General features: G+C 39.4%; 1 protein-coding gene across 1 annotated transcript in view; it reads left to right on the top strand.

The window, feature by feature from the left end:
• The window catches only part of FREM2 (FRAS1 related extracellular matrix 2), a 157,956-nt gene that overhangs the window by 60,064 nt on the left and 73,458 nt on the right, over positions 1-24,434 (top strand). The window contains exons 3-4 of the mRNA XM_070471311.1: positions 12,301-12,447; positions 19,173-19,403. Of these exons, the coding sequence (XP_070327412.1) occupies positions 12,301-12,447; positions 19,173-19,403 (378 nt within the window). The remainder of the gene's footprint in view (positions 1-12,300; positions 12,448-19,172; positions 19,404-24,434) is intronic.

Here is a 24,434-nt window from a genome sequence, read left to right as displayed (position 1 = left end):
ACACATTCGCTATATGTTGTCTTATTTCCTTCCAAGTTCTGGTGCTTTAAACTATACCAACCTGTCTTTATACTTACTGTGTCTGTTGTCTTTTGGCAGCTATATATGACAGTAAAATCACCCAGGGTAGCTCTGGCATAATTTTAAAGGGATCAGAGCAACCACCAAAAAGTTTGATTAATTAAATAATGCACAAGTTGAACACAAGAGCCAGCTTTGAAAAACTAATCTGAAATAAATGAAAAGAAAATGTGAAAACAAACATATGACATTGATGGTATTCTACTCCACTCGCTTCCGGCTTCCCCCCACCCTATCCCTCCTTCCTTTCTTCCCTCTCTCCTTTCATCCTGGATAGACTATCAATGACAAGGCTTTTTTAGTTCGTCATAGGAGCCATAACTAGGTAACCAGTTGTGATACAATTCCATACACTTCTTTTTAATTTTCAATCTAAAAAGCTAAAATTTCCAAATCTTGATTTTACTTCTGACAACAAATATATCTAAAACCGTGTTAATGACTCAGATTTAAAAACAATGACAATAGGTTAACCTAAAGCTTGAATTTTCAGGGAATTCTCACGTAGCGCTAACATCCTAGGACACTAAGTTAAAAATCGTGTTTTATTGATAGAATGGCTTTTGTGTTGCCATACCAGACTAATCCCTCCATCCCAGCCATCAAATTTAAATTGTGGTGATAATATAAACAAGTTAGGTTGAAGAAGATTTCTTTTTTAACGACCAGATTAAAGCACTTCTGGTGTCCCCCCCCCCTTTTATATTTTTATCTCAAGGTAGATATAACACATTTTCAAAAGACAATCCAAAATAGAACTCAGTCTATAATCCTTGTTAACTGTCATGGCTGTGTCTTATAGTAATGTGCATGGTCCTCTTATACAAATAGGAATTAGGGAGCCACCTCACTTCACAGGGAATTAACTAAATGGTGCTAAACCGGTTACTCCAAGAGGTACAGGAGAAAGAACAGTGGCTTTCATTTCCCTGCAGAGTCTCCTTGGGGTTGGGGGGAGGTGTCTGGCGCCACAAAAGGAATTAGGCTCCAGTTTGAACAGAAACCTGAAGGCTATTAAGTTTATTTTAAGAATGTGTTGCCAGAGATCTAATAAATTTCTACGTTGCCTCAGGCAGTGCCTGCGTGAAATCTTGCTTCACCAGGTGTTTGTTTTGTATATTTTTTTCTTTTCCCCAAAAGCAGGAGAGGGCGTGAATCTTCTTGACAGATTTAACTAACACAATTTTGCTGAAGTAGTTGTTGTTTCTATGAAAGTATGGTGATTTTTCAATTTTACTCCTATTTGTAAATGGGGAGGGGGGGAGGAAATGATAGAAAATTAATTATTCCTGGGTTGCTTTTAAAAGAAATGAGGAAGTCTCCCCACATTTAAATATGTATATATATTTAATCATTTTAAACACATGATTTTTATGATTTTGTGCTTAACCACATTATTTGAGATCACAGTCTCTTAAACGGAAAGACCAGTAGACTAGGAGTGAAAACCTCCGGGATTTATTCCTCTTCTGCAAATAGCTGCTTTGTAATCTTATTCAAATCACAGCCTTTCCGGATCTTGCAAACACATGAGGGCCATGAGAAAAGATGCAATCAAGAGTTCATTCTTGCTCTAAAGTGCTTGGAGTTTATACATGCCTTGTTCAACAGCATAATTATTCCTTGAATTAGTCAATGTTCTTGATCTGAATACAGAATCCCACTTTCATTTTCAGAAAATAGTCTCCCTCGTTACTCACATTACCGCATGAAAATGATGGCGCTAGATTTTAATTTTGACTGCATGTAATCAGCTTGGAACCTGCCTGTTGTAAATCAGAGTTCACCTTGAAATTGTACATTTGCCCTGTCCTTTGTCCTGTCTAGAGCTATGTCTGAATTCCGTATCCTAGGCATACATACCAAGAGGGAAGACATTCATTCCACCAGGTTTAAACTCCTAACTAAGAAAGCAAAGTATTGCACAGTTAGGTTTGATTAAGGAAGTATTTTTAAGCCCTAGGTTAGGAGATAAAAGCTCATAGTTCTCCCCTTACTTTTTTCATGTTGTTACAGGGGCTGAAAATAAGCACATTCCCTTTTTCTCTAGAGATGGAGTTGGGGGTAGGGCCCATGCTTGGAGAACTCTGGAGGACTCCTGCAGGTTGGGGCTTGCTGGCTCTGACCCAGCTGTGGCCCTGGTGGAGCGCATCAGTCATCCTGGAAGAAGGGCTCTCCTCCCAGCATCCCTTGCTTTTGGCTATGGCCTCCAATTCATTCATAAAACCAGAGGGTCGTATCCTTCTGAACTTTTCTGTGATTCAATCCCAGATATTTGAAAACTGACCTTCATACCCTTGTTTCCCCACTTAATTCTTATTATTTGTCAGCCTCACTCTGCATAACACAAGAGGACTTCCTGATGGTCCATGGAAGCACACTCAGACCATCAGTTTTGCTTCGGTCCATGGGCTCTCATTTAGAAATTAGGCTAAAGCAAATTAAAATTCAGCTGGAGTCACCTATACATAGAATGGTGACCTAAAGGAAGTGATCTGATTATTCCGAAGAAGTGTAAAAGCGTTACTGGCAGGCTGGATTTGAATCCTAGGTCTGTCACATACTATTTGTTGTTGCTGTTGTTGCTTAGTCACTCAGCTGTGTCTGACTCTTTGCGACCCCATGGACTGTAGCCCGCCAGGCTCCTCTGTCCATGTGTTTTCCCAGCCAAGAATACTGGAGTGGGTTGCCATTCCCTTCTCTAGGGGATCTTCCCAATGCAGGAATTGAACCCACATCTCCGGTGTCTCCTGCATTGCAGGTGGGTGGATTCTTTACCATTGTGTCACCTGGGAAGCCCATGTCTTAGTGGTAAAGAATCTGCCTGCCAATGCCGAAGATGCAAGAGATGAAGGTTTGGTCCTCAAGTCAGGAAGATCCCCTGGAGAAGGAAATAACAATCCACTCCAGCATTCTTGCCTGGAAAATCCCATTGACAGAGGAGTGTGGCAGGCTGCAGTCTATGGGGTCGAAAAGAGTTGGACATGACTGAACTAATGCATGTTTAAGCTCAATTCCATGTAGTTTATGTGACAGTTACCCAGATATCACAGTGCATGTGTGTTTTCTCTTAGGAAGGGTGTGCATGTAAGTGCCTTTCCTAAGAATAGCCTAGAAGACCTCTGCACAAGCATATGTATCCATAGAAGTCAATATGTGCTGTGCTTACTTCTCTCCTGCTCTGGGTCTTGGTCACGGTACTTGTTTTTCTCCACCTTTCTACGTATATTCTCTACATGTCTCTGTGGATCTGACCCCTGTGCTATGCAGCCTATTTTTCAGAATGTGTTTGATCGTGGGAGGGCTTCCCCCACGGCTCAGCAATAAGGAGACTGCCTCTGAATGCAGGTTCGATCCCTGGGTCTGGAAGATCCCCTGGAGGAGGGCATGGCAACCCACTCCAGTATTCTTGCCTGGAGAATCCCATAGACAGAGGAGCCTGGCGGGCTACAGTCCATGGGGTCGCAAAGAGTTGGACACGACTAAGTGACCAACACTTACTTACTTACTCCTTCTTTGTCTTTGCTATTCAGTTACTTCAATAGAAAAAGGAGAGGGAAATAAATATTGAGTAAATGTCCTGAGCTCCTATCAAATTCTTTGAAGTTCCCCTTTTACTGAATTTCTTATCTCTGTTCTTATACTTAATCTTCCAGGAACACTTTGCCTCCCCTCTCCGCCATCTCACTGAGTATCCAAATAGCTGTGCTTAAGACTGCATTTAAACGCTATCTCTGCCATGAATTTGTCTTTGATCCCCTCAGGTTAGCATAATCTCTCACTCTTGTGAGCTCCCCCGGCTCTTTATCCGTGGCTCTCTCCTAGCACTTGTCAACTTCTAGCTTATACACATTATCTATATACTCATGCCATCTTCCATACTTGAGTGTCAACTCCTGGGGGTGGAGGGTGGATGTTGAAAGCCAGTTGGCTCCAGCTTTGTACCTGGTGGTTTTCCATAAACAGTAAAATCCACCTGACTATAAGGGCCAGAAAACAGAATTCCAGGAGCTCTCAGAGGTTCTGTTATGGAAGATTCTAAAGTCAAGCAAACTTTTTGTTCTGTTGTTTTTTTTTTTTTCTTACTAATTAATTTTTCTTATTGGATTATAGTTGATTTACAATGTTGTGTTAGTTTCTGTTTGTACAGCAAAATGAGTCACTTATATCTACTCACTTTTAGATTCTATTCCCATGTTGTTGTTCAGTCGCTAAGTCATGCCCAACTGTTTGCAATCCCATGGACTGCAGCACACCAGGCTTTCCTGTCCGCCACCAACTTCCAGAACCTACTCAAACTCATGTCCATCGCATCAGTGATGCCATCCAACCATCTCATCCTCTGTCGTCCCCTTGTCCTCTTGCCTTCAATCTTTCCCAGCATCAGGGTCTTTTCCAAGGAGTCAGTTCTTCACATCAGGTGGCCAAAGTATTGGAGTTTCAGCTTCCGCATCAGTCCTTCCAATGAATATTCAGGACTGATTTCCTTTAGGATGGACTGGTTGGATCTCCTTGCAGTCCAAGAGACTCTCAAGAGCCTTTGCCAACATCACAGTTCAAAAGCATCAATTCTTTGGCACTCAGCTTTCTTTACAGTCCAACTCTCACGTCCATACATGACTACTGTAAAAACCATAGCTTTAACTAGATGGACCTTTGTTGGTAAAGTAATGTCTCTGCTTTTTAATATGCTGTCTAGGTTGATCATAACTTTTCTTCCAAGGGGAAAGCACCTTTTAATTTCATGGCTGCAGTCACCATCTGCAGTGATTTCAGAGCCCCCCAAAAAATAAAGTCTCTCACCATTTCCACTGTTTCCCCATCTATTTGCCATGAAGTGATGGGACTGGATGCCAAGATCTTAGTTTTCTGAATGTTTAGTTTTAAGTCAACTTTTTCACTCTCCTCTTTCATTTTCATCAGGAGGCTCTTTAGCTCTTCTTCACTTTCTGCCATAAGGGTGGTGTCATCTGCATATCTGAGGTTATTGATATTTCTCCTGGCAATCTTGAATCCAGATTGTGCTTCATCTAGCCCTCCCTTTATCATGATGTACTCTGCATCTAAGTTAAATAAGCAGGGTGACAATATACATCCTTGATGTACTCCTTTCCCAATTTGGAACCAGTTTGTTGTTCCATGTCCAGTTCTAACTGTGCTTCTTGACCTACATACAGATTTCTCAAGAGGCAGGTCAGGTGGTCTGGTATTCCCATCTCTTGAAGAATTTTCCACAGTTTATTGTGATCCACACAGTCAAAGGCTTTGGCATGGTCAATAAACCAAAAGTAGATGTTTTTCTGGAACTCTCTTTCTTTTTCTATGTCTTTCTTTGTCTCCCACAGTTTGCTCAAACTCATGTCCATTGAGTCGGTAATGCCATCCAACCATCTCATCCTCTGTTGCCCCCTTCTCCTCCTGCCTTCAATCTTTCTCAGCATCATGGTCATTATAAGTATTGACTAGAGTTCCCTGTGCTATATGATAGGTTCTTATTAGTTATCTCTTTTATATATAATAGTGTGTATATGTCAATCCCAATCTATCCCTCACCCCACTTCCTTCCTGGTAACCATAAATTTGTTTTCCACACCTGTGACTCAATTTTTGTTTTATAAATAGGTTCATTTATACCATTTTATAAGATTCCACGTATAAGTGATATCACATGGTATTTGTCTTTTTCTGTCTGACTTACTTCACTCAGTATGACAGTCTCTAGCAAAGTTTAAAAGTTCATCGTAACACCAAAAGGGCAATGAAATAAATCCCTTATTTTAATTTTCATTTTTGATTCTCACAATAATTAATAACATTGATGCTGATGGTAGTTGCATGGCTACTGCCCTTACTTTCTGAGAGAACAAGACTGCTTAAAAATCAAATTATCAAATTTTCCCTATACATTAAGTAATATTGTTATTTTAATCTTTTCTATATTAATATCTATCTCTACTGCTGATTTAAAGGTTGATATCCAGCTTTTTAAAATAGCTATATATTTGATTTCCAATTCACTCCCAGGCTGAATTTTATTCTGAACAGATGGAACTGTGGCAAGCTAGAGTCGGACATAACTGAGCCACTGAACTGAGAACTGAGCAAGCTAGAAAACCGTAGGGCTTCCCTGGTGGTTAAGATGGTTAAGAATCTGCCTGCAACGCAGGAGACCCAGGTTCGATAAGAAAATCTTAGCAGGTTGGAAAAATATTACCGGTGGAATTATGTTCTATTGGAAGATAACTTTTCTTCATGAAAAAAAAAAGTTGTCAGAGCTTAAACAGGCACCCAGAAATGACCATTTATTTCAGCACAAGTCAAAGTCGTGACACCAGTTTTGTATTGAAAGCAGTGCCCTTTGTCTTTGCAGAAATTAGGCAGCTCTAAATTCCTAGGGAGGGCTAATTGAAGGTTGTGACTCTTTGTTATTCTAAAAAAAATCTGTTGTGTTCCCATTGAGAAAGAAGCTGAAGATGACTAAAGACCAGCTGGAAAAGTTCAAAAGAGGTCTTTTCATCACAGCCTTAATGGCTGTGGTGTCAAGGTTTGGGGACAAAGCATTTGGGAGTGTAGCTGTCAGCTGTCAGACACCTGTTGTATGGATTTATGACACCGGTTACGACTTTAATTTGTTTCCAATGAGAATAGCACTTTGAGCATCATAGATGGCGGAATCTCTTAGAAAAGCGAAGAATGACGTGGAAGTGAAATTGTGTCAGTTTTTTAGGTTGTTTAAATTCATCTAAAATTTCACATTCAGTAAGCTGTGGCTATTATTATTAAAAGGGTCAACAATGATTATCCTTATACTTTGAGGTCTTAGGGGAATTTACATGGTAGGTAACCTGTAACATGTAATAAATAACATGTCTTTACATTCTTCTTCTGTGGACTAGTTTTTGAGACTTTATTGAATTTGTTACAGTATTGTTCCTGTTCTGTGTTTTGCGTTTCTGTTTTTTGGCCACGAGGCATGTGGGATCTTCGCTCCCCAACCAGGGATCGAACATGCACCCCCTGCATTGGAAGGTGAGGTCTTAACCACTGGACCTCCAGGAAAGTCCTTTTACATTCTTTAGATGAAGTACAGAGTTCCATGTGCAAGACCGATTTTATTTATTTTTTTTACCTTAAATCTTTTAATGTTGCAGAATTTCATTCCTTTGAACTAAAAATAGGAGCTGCATCAAAATGAACTTATGTGCAAGGTCAATTTTAATAATCAGAGTTACAATAAAGTTCAGCTTAACTCTTCAGATTCTTATAGCACTCCTGCACAGTAAGTAGTGCCTAAAATTTTGCAGATTCTGAGATGCAATATGATTCCCATATGCAGAAATCAGAAGAGTTATGTAGTATTTAATTCTATTCAAAGTGAAGCTTTATACACTAACGTTCTAGCCTTTAGTAAGATATCTACAAAAATCCTCAATGTAGAGTGAATGCTGAGCATTTAAAACAATTACCTGGATTGAGTCTCGATCTTGTGAAGCAAAGTTTCTCAGTGTTTCTTTTGAATTTTATTTCAAATAAAAGCTGAAAGTGGTGGACATATGAAGTCCTTGGCGAACTTATTCAGCTGTCTGTCACTTGAAACCCCTGATTAACCAGTAACCTGGCACTCTGATCCTTCCAGGGCATAAACACCAACCAGAAAATAAGCTTTATAAATCTGTAAGTAGAGGTGAAATTGGCCATCCCTAAGACCATCCCTGCTGCTTTATAATGCAACAGAAGGGTTAAACAGGGCTTTTGTCATCAATAACCTCTGGAGGTCTGATCTAGACAAATCCAAATTCCAGTAATTCACATTCATAGGTAATAATTTAAAATCTTTACATAGTGTTCCGAGAAGTATGCAAGACACTTTAGAAAGAGTGCTATTAAAAATAATTTTATTTAGGAAATTCCCTGGTGGTCCTGTGGTTAGGACTTGGTACTTTCATTGCCAGGGCCCCAGTTTTGATTCCTCATTGGGGAACTAAGATCCCGCAAGCAGCATGGCACAGTCAAAAAAAGATTGTTTTAATTAATTTTTGTTGTTGTTTTAAAAAGATACAGTGTTAAAAAGGTTATGTTACATTTATATAGGATATTTATATTGCCCGATAAATGAAGCATTTCTGAACTTCTTTCAACCAAGATGTTAAAGTGTCTAATTCATTAAATCAGCATTTTTCTAACCGTAAGCAAAATGAACTCCCTGCTCTCCTGGGTCATGGGTTACAATGGGAAGAGACAGAATGAACAAACAAAAACAAAAGCATAAATGGGATACGAGGTTGTGGAAAGCACTGTAAGGAAAAATTACCCAGAATAAAGGTGCTAGAAAATGCTGGGTTTTTTATTGGTATTTGCCATTTCATATTGAATGTCAAGAAAAGGCCTCATTGACTTGAGATTCTTAAAACATACAATATTAGAAAAAGGGTAATATTTTCCGGAATGTTTCAGGAAAGAGTTAGAATCAGATCTTAAAATTAGCTAAAAATGATTAAAGAGAAATGGTATGTTTAATGACCTCATTCTTAAACATAGGGGAAAGAAACAGTCAGGAAGAAAGTATACAGAACTGTAATAAAATTCATTTGTTGAACACATTAAACACAAGAGTTACTGAATAGGTCAGACGTGATTAATCACAGTCAAGTCAAACTGTAGTATGTGTTTTATTTTTCTTTTTTTGTAAGCTGAGAACTTCTAAGAAATAAGGAATAAAACAGGAGTTGCAAAGTACCCATTTTATAACTGGATATCGTATTTACTCCATAGGCCTTTTATCGATAGTCAAGGAAGAAGTCAGTAGACCTCACAGTGTCCCTGCCATTACACTGGCTTTGGACACTAGCAGGATGAATTTGACCAGGGCCTGTTCTGGGGTGGGGGGGTGGGGGGATTCGGGTAGAATAAGCATGAAGATAAAGAACTACAGTTACCCTGATTGAAGATACAGAAGGAGTGCACACAGCATGCTAAGCCAGGCTTCCTGAGCTGGTGATTTGGCCTTAAACAAATTAAGGAGGAGTAGGGTGTCGAAAAATTGATGCTTTTGAACTGTGGTGTTGGAGAAGACTCTTGAGAGTCCCTTGGACTGCAGGGAGATCCAACCAGTCCATCCTAAAGGAGATCAGTCCTGGGCATTCATTGGAAGGACTGATACTGAAGCTGAAACTCCAATACTTTGGCCACCTCATGGGAAGAGTTGACTCATTGGAAAAGACCCTGATGCTGGGAGGGATTGGGGGCAGGAGGAGAAGGGGACAACAGAGGATGAGATGGCTGGATGGCATCACCGACTCGATGGGCATGAGTTTGAGTAAACTCCGGGAGTTTGTGATGGACAGGGAAGCCTGGCACGCTGTGATTCATGGGGTCGCAAAGAGTCGGACACAACTGAGCGACTGAACTGAACTGAGGAAGCTACAGGTATTCTGAGCAGACTTCCCACATGCAAAAATCACTCATCAAGTTCAGAAAACAATGAGAAGTTGGGTATGAGTGGATGTTCCTCCCTGTGGAGAAGCCATGGGACATGAAGCTGTAGGTATTCAGATGGACTGACTGGCTTGGTATAACTGGACCAGACGTTTGGAAGAAAGTCTCGGACTTGATAGAGCCACAATCTGAATGAAAGGGAAGTGCAGCATAAAGTTGTTTTCAAGTGATAATGAAAAATCAGAAAGCTGTTAGGTATTACTTATATAATTAAACGTTATTCTATTCTTATTGGGTATCTATGACTTTCTAGAAGAAATGTTCTCAGTAATAGAACATAAAGGCAATAGTGTAAAAAAGTATTTTTAAAGACAGTAAGACCAGGTCTTGGTGATAGTAGAAGAATGAATGGCCACTCTCAGTCTCTGACGAAAATGAGCACAATTAGGAAATGTGTACAATTAAACAGTAGGAGAGGATATCCACTAAATTGCAAAACTGCCCAAAACTATCGTCAGATGAACAGCTGCAGAATTACTGAGATGAGAGGGCTAGAATGATGACAGGAGGCTTCATGGAGGAGATGGTAAAGGGAGACTTTGAGTAGAAAGTTCAAGCAGAATGATGGGGACATCATCACTGTAGGCAGGAGAGCAGAACTGACAAGAAGAGTCAGGGTGACAAATCCACGGAGCAGCAAGACTCTTGGCTAAACCTCAGAGTAAGCAGGTTAGAGGCAAATGGAATAAGACAGGGCAGGTAAAACAAGAAATCTGCAGACGGCCTCATGGCTTGATGTGTGCAGCAGCTGTAGGGAGATGGGGCACAGGAGGACTGAGGATTTAAGGCAGATTAAGAGTCAGGCAGTGGGTGAGCTGGGTGGATTCAGCAGGCGTGGTGCATCGCAAGGAGCGAGCGAACTTTTGTCGAAGGGGGCTACATTTGTATCACACTGTAATGCATGCATATAAGGCTTATCTCACTTGACCCAGGCATTAATTAACATTACCCTCATTTGACTCTCCAGATGAGGAAACAGAGGTCTAGGAAAGAAACTTGCTCAAAATCAAATGGCAGATAAAAATGAAGTGGGCTGTGGACTCCAGGTTGGGGAACACCCAACCTGTGCTGCGACCCCCTCCAGAACAGTTCCCAGTGTCTAGGACGTGGCAGGCACAATAAGTTAAGAACAGAGTGTGGAAGGAACTCCTCTTCTCCAGTCTATTTATCTTGTAGATTAAAACTTAAACGAAAAGTTGAAACACCTTCAACCCCACCCATCAAAACACCAAGCAGCTCCCTATTTGTAACGTCTCATGTTACATCCCTGCATCGACAAGCATCAATATTGTTTCTGTATTTTAAGTGTTTTAAGTATTTCAACAAAAAATTCATATTTTTTTGTTTAATGGCTGAATTCTCTTTCATTGATTTTTATATACCAGAAAAATAATAAATTCTAAGATTTTCGATTTGGAGGCTATTACAGAATGTATTGCAATGCACAGTCCCTTACAAATATATTTTTGCTTCTCCCACAGAAGGACTTAGGAGATCAAATGGTATGAACATTTTTTTGTCTCTTACATACATTGCCATGTAGCTGTCTAAACGGCTGGTGCTAATTTACGACTTAAACGGCAATAAACAAGAAAAACAATTTCCTTACGTAATCTCAGCTGTACTGGGTGTTCTCTTTCATCTTTAGCACATGTCAATTCAAAGCTCAAAGATGCTGCAATGAAAAAATAAAATTTTCCAGCGAAGATGAACATTTGTTTCATGTGTTTGTTCACTCGCCATGTTTCTCCGTGTGCAGATTTTTTTGCCCTCAGTCTATTAAAGCCTTGATGTTTTCCTGTCTCATTTCTTTCTCTCTAGCATAGCCCTGTGTGAACTCAGAAGGAAAGAAACTGGAATTAAAATTGCGCCTCTAGCTGTGTTTAGTATTTGGGCCTTTTCCCACCCTCTTACAGAAAGACTTAAAAGCAATTATTGATGCCTTTGTTTATAAACCTCACCTTACTCTGAAATAATTGGTGTAGATCAAAGGAAATAGAAGGATACATGCATAGTGATCAGCTGATAACCACGTCTCTTTTCTTTTACCTAGCAGAGCAGCTTTCACATTATAGAGATCACACACAAGGTTTATTTTCCCCGAAAAGGAAGCCAGCTCCATTTTGGGGGGATGGTGGGAGGAGAAAGCCTTATCTTCAGAGTAGAATGAAATCAATGAAAGGAGCTGTCTGTTTGCTCTAAGGAATGGAGTGGACTCTAGTGGGGAAGGGAGGCGGAGAAGGGATATTTGTTTTTCCTTAAGTGGTTATAATTAAAGCCTTCCACCCAATTGCTCAGTGAACCAGAAAAAGCTATTTGCGAAGCTGTGTGTGTGTGTAACACCACAAAAACGACTTGCGGCTTTCTTTTTGGTAAAACTTGCTCTCTAGCGGCACCTTGTGGGAAGTGAATCATCCTTCAGCTTGAATATTTGATTTTGTGATGAAACAGAATTGCTTTTCGTAGTCCTGGGCTCCTTCCTAGTAATCCATTTCCCCTGCTAAAGACTAAGGCATTTTGTGAAGATTTATGTCAGCTATTGTGTGTCTTCATGACAGTTGGTGGACAGTAAGCTGGTTTTCCTTGGATATATTCTAGATTGTGAATCAAGCCAAGTAACTTGAGGGATTCCTAATGTTACGTCATTGAGTTGTCTTTGGAATGTCTAAGGTTACATTCATTAAAGAGAGCACTAATCTGAGGCTTTACATTTTTGTTTTCCAGGTGGAAACAAATTAACCAAGCAGCATTTTCGTCTGAATTGGGCATGGATCTCCTTTGAAAAGGAATATTACTTGATCAATGAGGACTCCAAATTTCTAGATATCGTGCTTAAGCGTAGAGGTTTTTTGGGAGAGACTTCCTTTATAAGTAAGTTTAATTTGCACTTCTATCCCCATATCCCTTTTTCTATCAAAAGTTCATGATTTTACAATAATTAAAAAATGTTTCATTTTTCTGGTCTAGGTTTAAAGCTTAGGGAGAGACTGACAATTAAAGGCTCTTTAAACTGCTAATGAAACATGCCAAAAGTTTTGTGTTGATGCTAAATCAAAGAAACAAAGGCTGAAAAATAAGGAATATGTAATCAAAATATATATCTCTTCAAAATTTCTACCTACATATGATGTTACCCTGGTATAAATTAACAACAAAATGTCAATAATTGCTCATACGTGAAAATAATTTAAATGTCACTAGATCTTAGAAGGTTGTTTAGTCGCTCAGTCATGTCCAACTCTTTGCAACCCCATAGACTGTAGCCTGCCAGGTTCCTCTGTCCACGGGATTTCCCAGGCAAGAATACTGGAGTGGGTTCCCATTTCCTTTTCCAAAATCTTAGGATAGGCTCAAGCAAATCTGTAATTTATAAGATAAATGTCTGCTGAAATATCAAATTATTAAAGCTAGTTTGATAATAAGTAAACAAAAAACCTACTTAGTGACCTGTTAGGCATTGAAGCATAATTTACTATCTGTTGCATTCAAATGTTCTGGCAGGTCGCTAAAATTTTCAAGAATCCTAACACTACATAAAAGTGCTACATAAAAGATATATATTGTGACTTTTCTTCAGAATCAACAGAAAGGTGTTAAATATCCATCACTTTTTGCTGCTTTACCCCTTTATGTAAAACTGAGAGTCAGAAACACATGCGTAAACTTTTTTTATGAGCTCTCATCTCACGCTTATTTTCATGTAAGCGTAAAATAGAGAAAAGTAGGTATATTTGTAATTTTAAGCAGCCATTTTGTCGGCACAAAATATTTGGCATCTTAGTGAAAAGTGATTGCACCCCAGGCAATTATATTATTTGTTGGTAGCCTATGTTATATAGGGGCTTCTCTGGTCTCTCAGTGGTGAAAACTCACACGTGCTAATGCAAGAGATACAGGTTCAATCCCTAGCTGGGGAAGATCCCTTGGAAAAGAAAATGGCAACCCACTCCAGTATTCTTTCCTGGAGAATCCCATGGACAGAGGAGTCTGGCAGGCTATAGTCCATGGGGTCACAAAAGAGTCAGACATGATTTAGTGACTAAACAAGAACAGCAATGTTATACAGACATCTAGGCTCACAGAGTTTTCATGGGGTGAAATAGCTTTCATTGAGAGTATCAACTAAAGTAAGAATCTAGGGAAATGTTGGCAAAATAAAAAAGCTGATAACCCTGTGTTTGTTTCCAAAATGATTATTTGAAATTTTACTGGTCCACAAAATTAAAAAACCTGAAACAGTAGAACCATATCAATGCATGTGCACACACACAGACACACACACACACACACACACACACACACAAGCCCACACGTACACATTCCACACCCCAAGCTTTTGCCAGGACCTCTGTCCCCACCCGCCTGCCGTGATTACTCCTATTGCCTGGCTGCAGTATATTAATTACCCCTCATTTCAAAAATGCTTTCTGTTGTTTTAATTTTAGAGGAGTGTTTTTCACACCCTGCTTCACCAGTTCCTCAAGATTGTTCTAGCTTCAGGAGAACTGGTCGACCCTTAGGCCCATCCCCCACATGCCTCTTTATAGACAGTCATGTCCAGCCTGTGTTTAACCTTCTAGAGCACAGTGAATGCTCTTATTGCCCTCAAAGAACTATGCTGTTTCCGTGCAAATGCAATGTGACCTTCAGATCAGAAATCTGATTGATTCTGTCTTACATAGTCAGTGAGAGATGTGCCTTAACTCTGCTTTGTACTTGAAAATAGAGCAGAGAAGTTGCAGGGAAAATAGTAACTGAAAAATAGAGCATCTTAGCGATTCTTCAGCAAGTTTTCATCTATTTGCATGTTACCTAAATTCCCATTCCTAGTGTGTGAATTTAATTATTCACTCACTTAGTCACTTGATAGGAATGGGAAAGTTAATAGTTGAAAAATATTTTTTCAACTATCTTTTCAGGGACTTCCCTCAAGGTCCGGTGGTTAAGACTTCACTGCCCAGTGCAGAGGGTGTGGATCGATCTCTGGTCGGGGAGCTGAAATCTCATGTGCCTTGCAGCCAAAATACCAAACGTAAAGCAGAAGCAATGTTATTACAAACTCAATAAACACTTTAAAAATGGCCCACATCAAACAAAATATTTTTTTTTAAAAACCTATTTTTTCAGATTTTTCTCTCTGTTGTACTTTTAAGCTGGATGCTAAAATATGGAATGAGTGCTCTTTTTTTCCTCCTGCAGTTATTTTTTTTCAATGAACCAGTATTTCCTTCTAGTATGGAAATCACTCACAATCCTATAAAGGCTCTATAGCTCTACCAGGCTAACCTCATCAGGTTACTCAGTAACCGGGGTGATGGAAAGTTGGAAAGACTTCTGTGCATGGCCCTCACTCATCAATCATTGAAGATGATAATAGAATTTACATTAGGACTGGAATGGAAAAGTCAGATTAATGTGAAGGGTGATCCCATAGAAGTTCTACAATGGATATTTTTTCGTATGACTGTTCCCCTACAACCTCCAATTTCATGTATGGACATTTAGAATTGGATAGTTTTATTATAGCTAATGGGGCTTCCCAGGCAACTCGGTGATAAAGAATCTACTTGCCAATGCAGGAGACTCGGGTTTGATCTCTGGATAGGGAAGATCCCCCCGGAGGAGGAAATGGCCAATTCCAGTATTCTTGCCTAGAGAATCTCATGGACAGAGGAGCCTGGTGGGCTACAGTCCATGGGGTCACAAAGAGGCAGACACAACTGAGAAGCTGAACACGCATGCATTATAGCTAAAGACAGGATGTTACTTACCTACAGGCACACAGTTAATAAATCATGACTTTTATACATATATTTTCCCAGAGATAATTGTTCATTTTATAACCATAATAACTAAGTAATAAATTAAATCTGTATTTGCATTTCACAAAAGAAATTCAATTTCAAACATATAATTGCTTCCATTTATCAAACATTTACCTAATACAAGCTATTCAGCTAAGCATGTTAAGTACTTTACCCATCGCTTTTTACACTTTACAATCCTTTATTCCCTAACTCAACTAGTATTTTCCTGAGGGCTTGGTAAGTGCTAGACACTGTGTTAGAAAATTGACTATGAGGTAATACTATAATTATAATGTTGTTTAGTCACTAAGTCATGTCTGATTCTTTTGGAACCCCATGGACTATAGCCCACTAGCCTCCTCTGTCCATGGGATTTCCCAGGCAAGAATATTGGAGTGGGTTGCCATTTCCTTCTCCAGGGCCTCTTCCCAACCCAAGGACTGAAGTGGCAGGTGGATTCTTTACCACTGAGCCCCCTGGGAGTTTCCTGTAATGAGTTATTGAGTTATTATTATGGGCCAGGCCTAGTTCTGAATACCTTACATTGTCAGCCCCACTAGAAGAGGGTCGTTACATCCTCCATTATACAGGTAAGGAAACAGAAGTGTTACCATGTTCTCAAAGTTACACAGCTACTATGGGGCAGCGGTGAGATTTGGTTCCAAGCCTGACTGTCTTAATTACCACCCTGTAGGGCTTCTTAAATCCTTCCCATGATCCCATAGCCTCTGTGTGGCTGAGGAAGGACTGAAATCTAACCTCTCATTCCAAAGTGCGTGCTAAGTCACTTCAGTCGTGTCTGATCTTTGTGGCCCCATGGACTGTAGCCCACCAGGCTCCTCTGTCCATGGGATTTCCCAGACAAGAATATTGGAGTGGGTTGCCATGCCCTTGTCCAGGGGATCTTCTTGCCCCAGGGATCGAACCTGTGTTTCTTACATCTCCTGCATTGACAGGCAGGTTCTTTACCACTAGCGCCACCTGGGAAGCCCAAAGTGCCTTACTTAACCTCCATGCCATTTTTCCACACCACAGGAAGAGATGCAATTATAACTTTATTCAGTAAATCAGTGTAATATGTTTTCTTTAATAATTATCTTTGGAAAAAAGAAACATCAACTTAAGCCTAATTTGTAAGCTTTTACTTTCCAGAATTATTCTTGCCCCATATAATAATATTTCTGTAATAGGTATGGTTTGCCAGCTGAGTATTTGTGTCTCCAAGTAGGAGCAAAATTTTTGAACATTGACTATGTGACTGTTTTGTCTATTGCATTCAAGTGTGGACCATCTCCTCTACAATCTGTACACTATTTCTTCATCCTTTATTAAAGTTAGGCACGTCTGTGTAGGGCCTCAGGGAGGTATGATGTATTTAGTATGTTTCTACCCACCCATGTGAGTCTTATGCACATTACATGGGGAATCTTGTTAAAATGATTCTGATTAAGTAAGTTTGGGGTATGGCTTCAAATTCTGAATTTCTAACGAGTGCCCAGATCTTGTTCAAGCTGCTGACCCATGGACCACACTTTAAGTAACAAGGTAGACTAGCCCTGTGTTTAGAGTGGATCCTATGTGTTAATTATGAAAAGGGAATCTTTATTTTTACTCCAAGCAAGTTAAATATTCCATCTGGCTCTTAGTCAACCTTTTAAAAAAGATGACATGCCTTTCATTGTTTTCTCATGTTTGAGAAACATGTCAAACAGTTTAAGATGACAATCTTTTCCACAAAATAGAAATCTATTTCTCTTCATTTGATAAATCAAAGATATTGTCTGTTTATACTTCACATCCAATTGAAAATCTCTTATAAAATCCACCAGAAAAGTTCTGGGTGTTTTTGGCAGCAACAACTGAGATTTGCTTTTGCAATTTATTTTTTATTAGGTTGGATGACTTAATTATCAATTAGAAGGATGACTAGTTGGAACTAGTGGACATTCCTTGTGCTATACAGAATCCTTCTGGTTTTTCACTGCCTTTTGAATCTCTGGGGAAATAATGCATTGCTGATGAAACAAAACAAAACAGGAAAGTGGGCAGTAGCTATCAGAGGTGAAATAATAGATTCTTTTGCTGGTCGTACCACTGGGAATAAATGGGTCAATGAGCCGCGTGTGTGCTGGAACCTCAAAGAGAATGATTCCTTTCATCATCACCTTGGCAGTAAATTCTGGTGGATCTAAGAAGTGTTGACAGCCACTTTGTGTGTTCTAGGAACCAGAGAGCTAACAGGAAGCCTGAAATGCTCAACAAGATATGTAGTGCTGAAATTCCTGGTTCTGTGCCTCTTTTTTGTTGCCATTCAATAAATTATGCTTTACCTCTTATTGAATGATAGGCAATATTTCTGAGATCTATAAGAAGTGATATATTCAGATGAAGAAATATTATTCAAATTGTTCTTACATAAGCACCACAGGGGCAGAGGTTTTATCTGTTTTGTCTCATGCATAGTAGGCGCTCTATGTATATTGGTGGTTGAACAAATCTTACTTGGTCCAGTTTCATTTCTAGTTTGAAGAACAAAGGGACATTTTTTTTCTGGAAACAAGATAATTTTTTCAATTAAGTGAGAAGTGATGCAAAGAATTTATTTTCAGACTTTTTAATTCCAGTAGGCTCAAAATTTTATTTTTCTTCTTTTAAATCTGTCTTTCTACCAACTTTTCTGAAAATGGACAGTCTTTAAAGGAATATATTTGAAAATTATTCTATTAACTTGAATCATTAAGAGATTCTAATTCAGTGCCCAAAGATAGAACAAGTACTAACTGTAATTTTGTAATTTTTCTGTGATGTTGAATTTGTTGACTCTTATTCATTGCTTTATAGATAATATATTTTATTATTTAAGTATGTGGCATAGTAATGGCAAATAAAGATCTTCTCATAATGTTCTTGGAGACTCAGAGATCCTTCAACCTTCCCAGCTAGTGGAAATTGACCTTGAGTGAACCCACAGAGTAAGCCAAACATACTGCTCACAAAAGTCATATATATTTAGCTCTCCAGTTCTGTTCACTTGGCTTCATGGAATTCTGGAGTGCTCCACAAAGAAAAACCTGGCAATAGTCATGTTGACAAACAGTGAATCAGATTTTTTAAGGGTTCTAATGTTGAGTGAATATTGTAAATGTTTATTATTATGCTTGGTCATTTACAGCTCAGATTATCAAAGAATTCACTGACTCACAGAGTCTCTTGTTGGCTTATATTTTCTAGTTAGAGAATTTTTCTCAAGTTTTAAAAATATGACACATACAGTACAACTCATGCAAAAAAGTAAGTGTGAAGAGTTTTTAGATTATATGAATTTGTGGGTGTAAGACTGTTTCAGAGCATGAGCATCAGTTTCCTCTATCTCACTTTATAAGCAGTTCTAATACAAACTTAACTCAAAAATATATGACAGAGGGACTTCCCTAGGGGTCCAGTGGCTAAGACTCTGTGCTTCCCCTGCAGGGGGCCTGGGTTCAATCCCTAGTCAGGGAACTAGATCCACATACCTCAACTAAAATTCCTGTTTGCCACAACTAAGACCTGGAGCAGCCAAATAAATATTTTTTTAAAAAGAATATGTGAAAGAACCATACTGGGGCCACAGTAGAACAGAAATCATGGACTGTTAATACCTACAGCAAGACACTTGAAATTATCCGTTTCATGGAATCAAAGCAGGCTTTACTTTGCACTGCAGGATATTGTAACACAGAACGTTAACAAGGAAAACCTTAATAACCCAACTGAAAATGAAACTACGGATGTTGTGTTTTTGTGAAGGTATTGGCACAAGAGATGGGACTGCAAAGAAAGACAAGGACTTCAAGGGCAAAGCACAGAAACAAGTGCAGTTCAACCCAGGCCAGAGCCGGGCCACGTGGAGAGTGCGGATTCTGAGCGACGGGGAACACGAGCAGTCTGAGACCTTCCAGGTGGTTCTCTCAGAGCCTGTGCTGGCTGCCCTGGAGTTCCCCGCAGTGACCACAGTGGAGATCGTAGACCCCGGAGATGGTAAGAGCAACCGTCACCTCACTCGTGTTGTCGCTGTTGGATTTTTATGACAAAGCACTTTGCGAAGGAGGTGTTTACATGTACTGTTTGGATTTCCATAGCGCAGACTTTTCTCGATGAATGGTTCAGCATTCTTAGATACGCTGCTGGATTAGGGAACTCAAAAATGAAAGAAGAGAAGCTCTACTTTTTTTAAGTCAGTTAACTACGAGTATGCATAGGATTATCAACATGTTCTTTCTCATTATCATTCTATCCTTTAGAACCAACATCACTGATCTCATTTTTCTAGAATTATTTCATGACTTTGTTGTTGTTGTTGTTGTTTAATCACTCAGTCGTGTCCAGCTCTTTGCGACCCTGTGGACCGCAGCACACCAGGCCTCCGTGTCCTTCACTATCTCCCAGAGTTTGCCCAAGTTCATGTTCGTTGCATTGGTGATGCCATCCAGCCATCTCATCCTCTGATGCCCTCTTCGCCTTCTGCCCTCAATCTTTCCCAGCATCAGGGACTTTTTAAAGTCTTTTAAATGTCGTTTAAACAAATACTTTAAGGATTAGGTGGTTTGGGGATTAATTTGTTCTCCATATAACACTTAATTATTCAAATTTCTTCATATCTTCATCAGTCAAAACTTCTCATCCTGCTGTATGTTTCCATATTTCTTACATAACCGCCAACCCACCCCCGCTCTTTGGTGAAAAATGTCTTGAATCATTGCTCCTAATTTCTATGAGATCACATTTTCTTGTCGTTGCACAGCCTTGGCTGATGTTGGTTAAAATGAACCTCCCTGCTTTTGAGTGTAATTTGACCTTCCCTTCCCCTGTCACACTCCTACAGTCCTGACTTGTCTCAGTGCAGCCAAGAAGAAAAAGAAAATGTTGAATTGGCTTTTTGAGGGCTGGCATTTATACAAAACTTGGAGAGACTCCGCTAAAGCTGAAATCCTGTCAGAAGACAGACGTGACTTTCTTTTAAACTGCCAGCCTACTTTATTTCATCAGCCAGAAAACTCTTAAATGTTCTGTGAAGATACAATCTACTGAGTACATGAAATGGAGACATGTGTGGAAATCTCTGGGTTTAACAACGGAGCATAATTAAGGAGAGAGGATAGGAGATCCGGAGCTCTGGCTCTGTTTGTTTAACATCTTTGTCCTTAGTTGAAAATGAAGTTCAGTTATGTTTATCATTTCCATTAAAGAACAGTTAACAATTTAATTACATTTAATTTTATCTTCATTATCTAGGAATAAACAATTAAATTTTCTTTTAGTCCTGAGTTTTGGGTAAGCTTTGGGTAAGCTAGCATAATAAAGCTTCTCTCTTTGGAACAAGTCTATGACAGCTTTACTACATATAAACTGGCCCATTAGTTAGAGCTTGTTTGAAGCCATTGCTTGGTATTTGCCCATTGGTATAATTGCCATACTTGAGCTTAAGGAATAAGACACTGAAATTCATGTGCTTTCCTATTTATAAGCCCAGTGTAACACAGAATACTCTCTACTCATATTAGGTCTGAGAAGTGGGATTTTAATAACAAATACACACAAACACACACACACATGCATACTCTTTATATAATCTTAAAGGCTACCAAATAAAAACTTGCCATAATTTCATCTTATGTAATGGTCATCTAAGCTGTCTTGGCATTTTCAGGATGAAGTTCAGCCCCATTCATTCCAGGCCATGATCATTCCTATGATGACTCACAAATGTTCTGCTACAGCAAATTCCTGGTATGTTCCATGTCTTGTCAAAGACCAGTGGTCTTTTTTTTTTTTTTTTTTTTGACCAGTGGTCTTGAAATGACAAGACCTGACTTTGATTCCCAACTCTACCATCTCTAGTTGTCTGACCTTAATCAAGTCAAACAGCTTTCATTAATGTTTTGCTTCCCGATGAACAAAAAAGAAAAATTACACTCTTGCCACATTCTTATGAAAGAGTTCCGTAAAAACAAGAAGCACAACACAAATGTGGTTGTTATTTCTCTTATCATAAATATAATGTCAGATTTCATATTCACAGATTAAGCAATCTTTTTTCTTTCCACAAAGGATTGCTTTCCTAACCATTTCAAAAGTTCAGTTGTTTCTTTCTACTCTCTCTTATAACTCTTCACCTATAAATTCACTAGCTCTAGGAACCATTGTGTCTATAAGCTCTCTTGCTGCATATTAATTCTGGGACATGTTATGGCACTGTTTTTGCATGTATTAAAAATGTATCCAACTCACACTGGTGCTGACTGCAGCACTCTGTATTGGGGATGCAAAGATAATAGGATAAAGCCCCTCAATCAAAGAGCATATGGAGTAATGGGAAATAGAGATCTATATATAAGTGATGGAAACAGAGTGTGATGTATTAGAACAAAGAATGATGTAGAATAACAAAGAATGTGCCTTATGGGAACAAGAAGGGGAGAACAGCATCTCTACTTTGTCTTAGGCTGGGAACTGCTTTTACTTATTAGCCATTTAACACTATAACTTTTGCCAGTTCTTTACTTACCCATAACTGATACTGATAGTGATAATAACTGAAACTCATCAAGCACTTGCCGTGTGCCAGGCAGTATTCTCAACACATTTTACACCTTCTTTCATTCACTCCTTCACCTCACTACCTCTCGGGCTTCTGGACCAGTGTAGGCGTTTTGCTTGATAAAGTTCTTCTTCTTGACTTCTATTGCTGTGAAGCATGGGTCATTGTCTTAAGAGAAAGAAAAAATTACTAAACACTTGTTCAGAGGACCACACACATTTATACATTTCTGGTACCAAAAGGCCAATAAGAAAAAAAATGCTACCAAATAAAACTATTTCATGTGATGGAAAATGTTCCAAAAGTTTCTAAAATAAAAGCATTTAATGATGTGAATGAAGATTACCCCAAGATTCACTCTAACCAAAATATTTCCATGGTGCTTGAGAATAATTTTTGGACCTCATGATATCCTAATGCAAACTTACCACACTTACCATGTGACTTAGATATGTTTTCATTCTTATTTTTTAAAGTTCCTATTAAATTAGCCTATTTATCTGTTTTGGAGTTTAAAAAAAAAAAGAAACACGTTGAAATGTAAGAAAGCTTTCCATCCTTTCCATAGATGTTCAACTATCAATGGCAGACTCCACATTCAGTGCCATGCGTTGGTTAGTTTGGGGGCATGCGAGCAGCCTGAAGATGTCCCAGAATATCTTCTGGGACATTTTTGAATATTCCAAACTTCTTAAAGATGATGGACACTCAGTGCCTTCATCCAGGCACTGTATTTTTCTTTCCCTTCTTTGTTCTATTACAGCAAAGAGTTTTAGGAGATATTTTTTTCTATCCTGTTTTTAGCAGTCTCTCTTTTTCAATCTGCTCAATATAGTTGAGAGAAGGACATCTTTCAAATGTGGTTACAACTGTTTTATTTCTGAGAACAGAAGTCATTTTTTGCCTGAGTTACAGCACAGTCAAAACCTAAAAATAAAGTTCCTGTTAGATGAATCAAAGTACTCCTTTCAGTTTAGTCACATAGACTAATACAGAGTACATTCATTTTATTCGACTTCATCTTTCAAAACAAAGAATAGTGAGACCAATCTGAAGATATAAAGGTAACACATGTTCCTTGTCAAGAATTCAGAGATTTAAAGAAATGAAAGTCACCTGTGGTCCTACCATGTGAAAATAACCATTGCTTACATCTCAGAGGATGACCGCACAGTCACTCTTTTCTGTGTCTCTGTTACTTAGTAAGGGCTTCCCGGGTGGCACAGTGATAAAGAATCTGCCTGCAGATGCAGGGTACAGGAGATATAAGAGCTGCATCTCAGATGCATCTCTCAGGTTTGATCCCTGGGTCAGGAAGATCCCCTAGAGTAGGAAATGGCAACCCACTCCAGTATTCTTGCATGAAAAATCCCATGGACAGAGGAGCCTGGCAGTCTACAGTCTAAGGGGTTGCAGAGTTGGACACGACTGAGCCCAGCTCACACATTTAACTGTTTCTCCAGTATCACCCTTGCTTTGTCTCTTGGTGTATACAGTAGTGTGTATCTGTTAATCCCAAACTCTTAATGTATTGCTCCCGCAAGCTTTCCCCACTGGCAACCATAAGTTTTATTCCACAATAAGACTTTCCCCCTCCTCTGACTGCTTTGGGTCTCAGCCAAATATAAGTAATGGTGGCTGACTCCCTTGCTATAGCAAAGCTCTGAATAAATCGCCTTTGCTTGTTTCATCCATAGGGTGATCTTTGTTCCCATAGTATCTTGCTCTGAGTAATACCAAAGTGCTTCCAATGGACTTTAGTCCTGAAAGCTCCATGGATCCACCTACCACCCATCTCATCACCACTTCACTGGCCCCATGTTCTGTCCTGTCCTCCTTGCCCAGTTTACTCAAACCACGTTAGCATCCTGGCCGTTCCTTGTATGGGCTTCCGTGGTGGCTCCATGGTTAAGAATCTGCCTGCAATGCTGTGGGAGACACAGGTTCAATCCCTGGGTCAGAAAGATCCCCTGGAGAAGGAAATGGCAACACCCCACAGTATTCTTACCTGGGAAATTCCATGGACAGAGGAGTCTGGCAGGCCACAGTCTTTGGGGTCGCAGAGTTGGACTCCACTTAGTGACTAAACCACCACCACCATTTATATACCTGGCCCGGGGCCCTTTTCACTTGTTCATACCTTTGCCTGGAATTCTCTTCTCTGAGTTACTCACACAGGGTATTTCATTATCACTTTACAATCTCAGCTCAAATGTGACTCCATCAAAGAGGCTTTCCTGTTTAATATGGACCTGCCATGGCATACACATGCCCCAGCCCTCTCTACACCCTCAACACACTTCATCTTCTCCATATCATTTATCACCTCCCGACATACTATATATTTTCTTGAATATTGGTGTATTTTCTTCTTCACTCCCAACTAGAATGAAAACTCCATGCGACCAGGGATTTTTTTACTTCCATATCGCCTCTGCTTAGTTCAGTGTCTGGCAAGTTGAAGTCACCCC

This window comes from Odocoileus virginianus, chromosome 8 (genome assembly GCF_023699985.2).
Source record: "Odocoileus virginianus isolate 20LAN1187 ecotype Illinois chromosome 8, Ovbor_1.2, whole genome shotgun sequence".
NCBI classification, from domain to species: Eukaryota; Metazoa; Chordata; class Mammalia; order Artiodactyla; family Cervidae; genus Odocoileus; species Odocoileus virginianus.
This window is presented reverse-complemented; position numbering and strand designations above follow the sequence as displayed.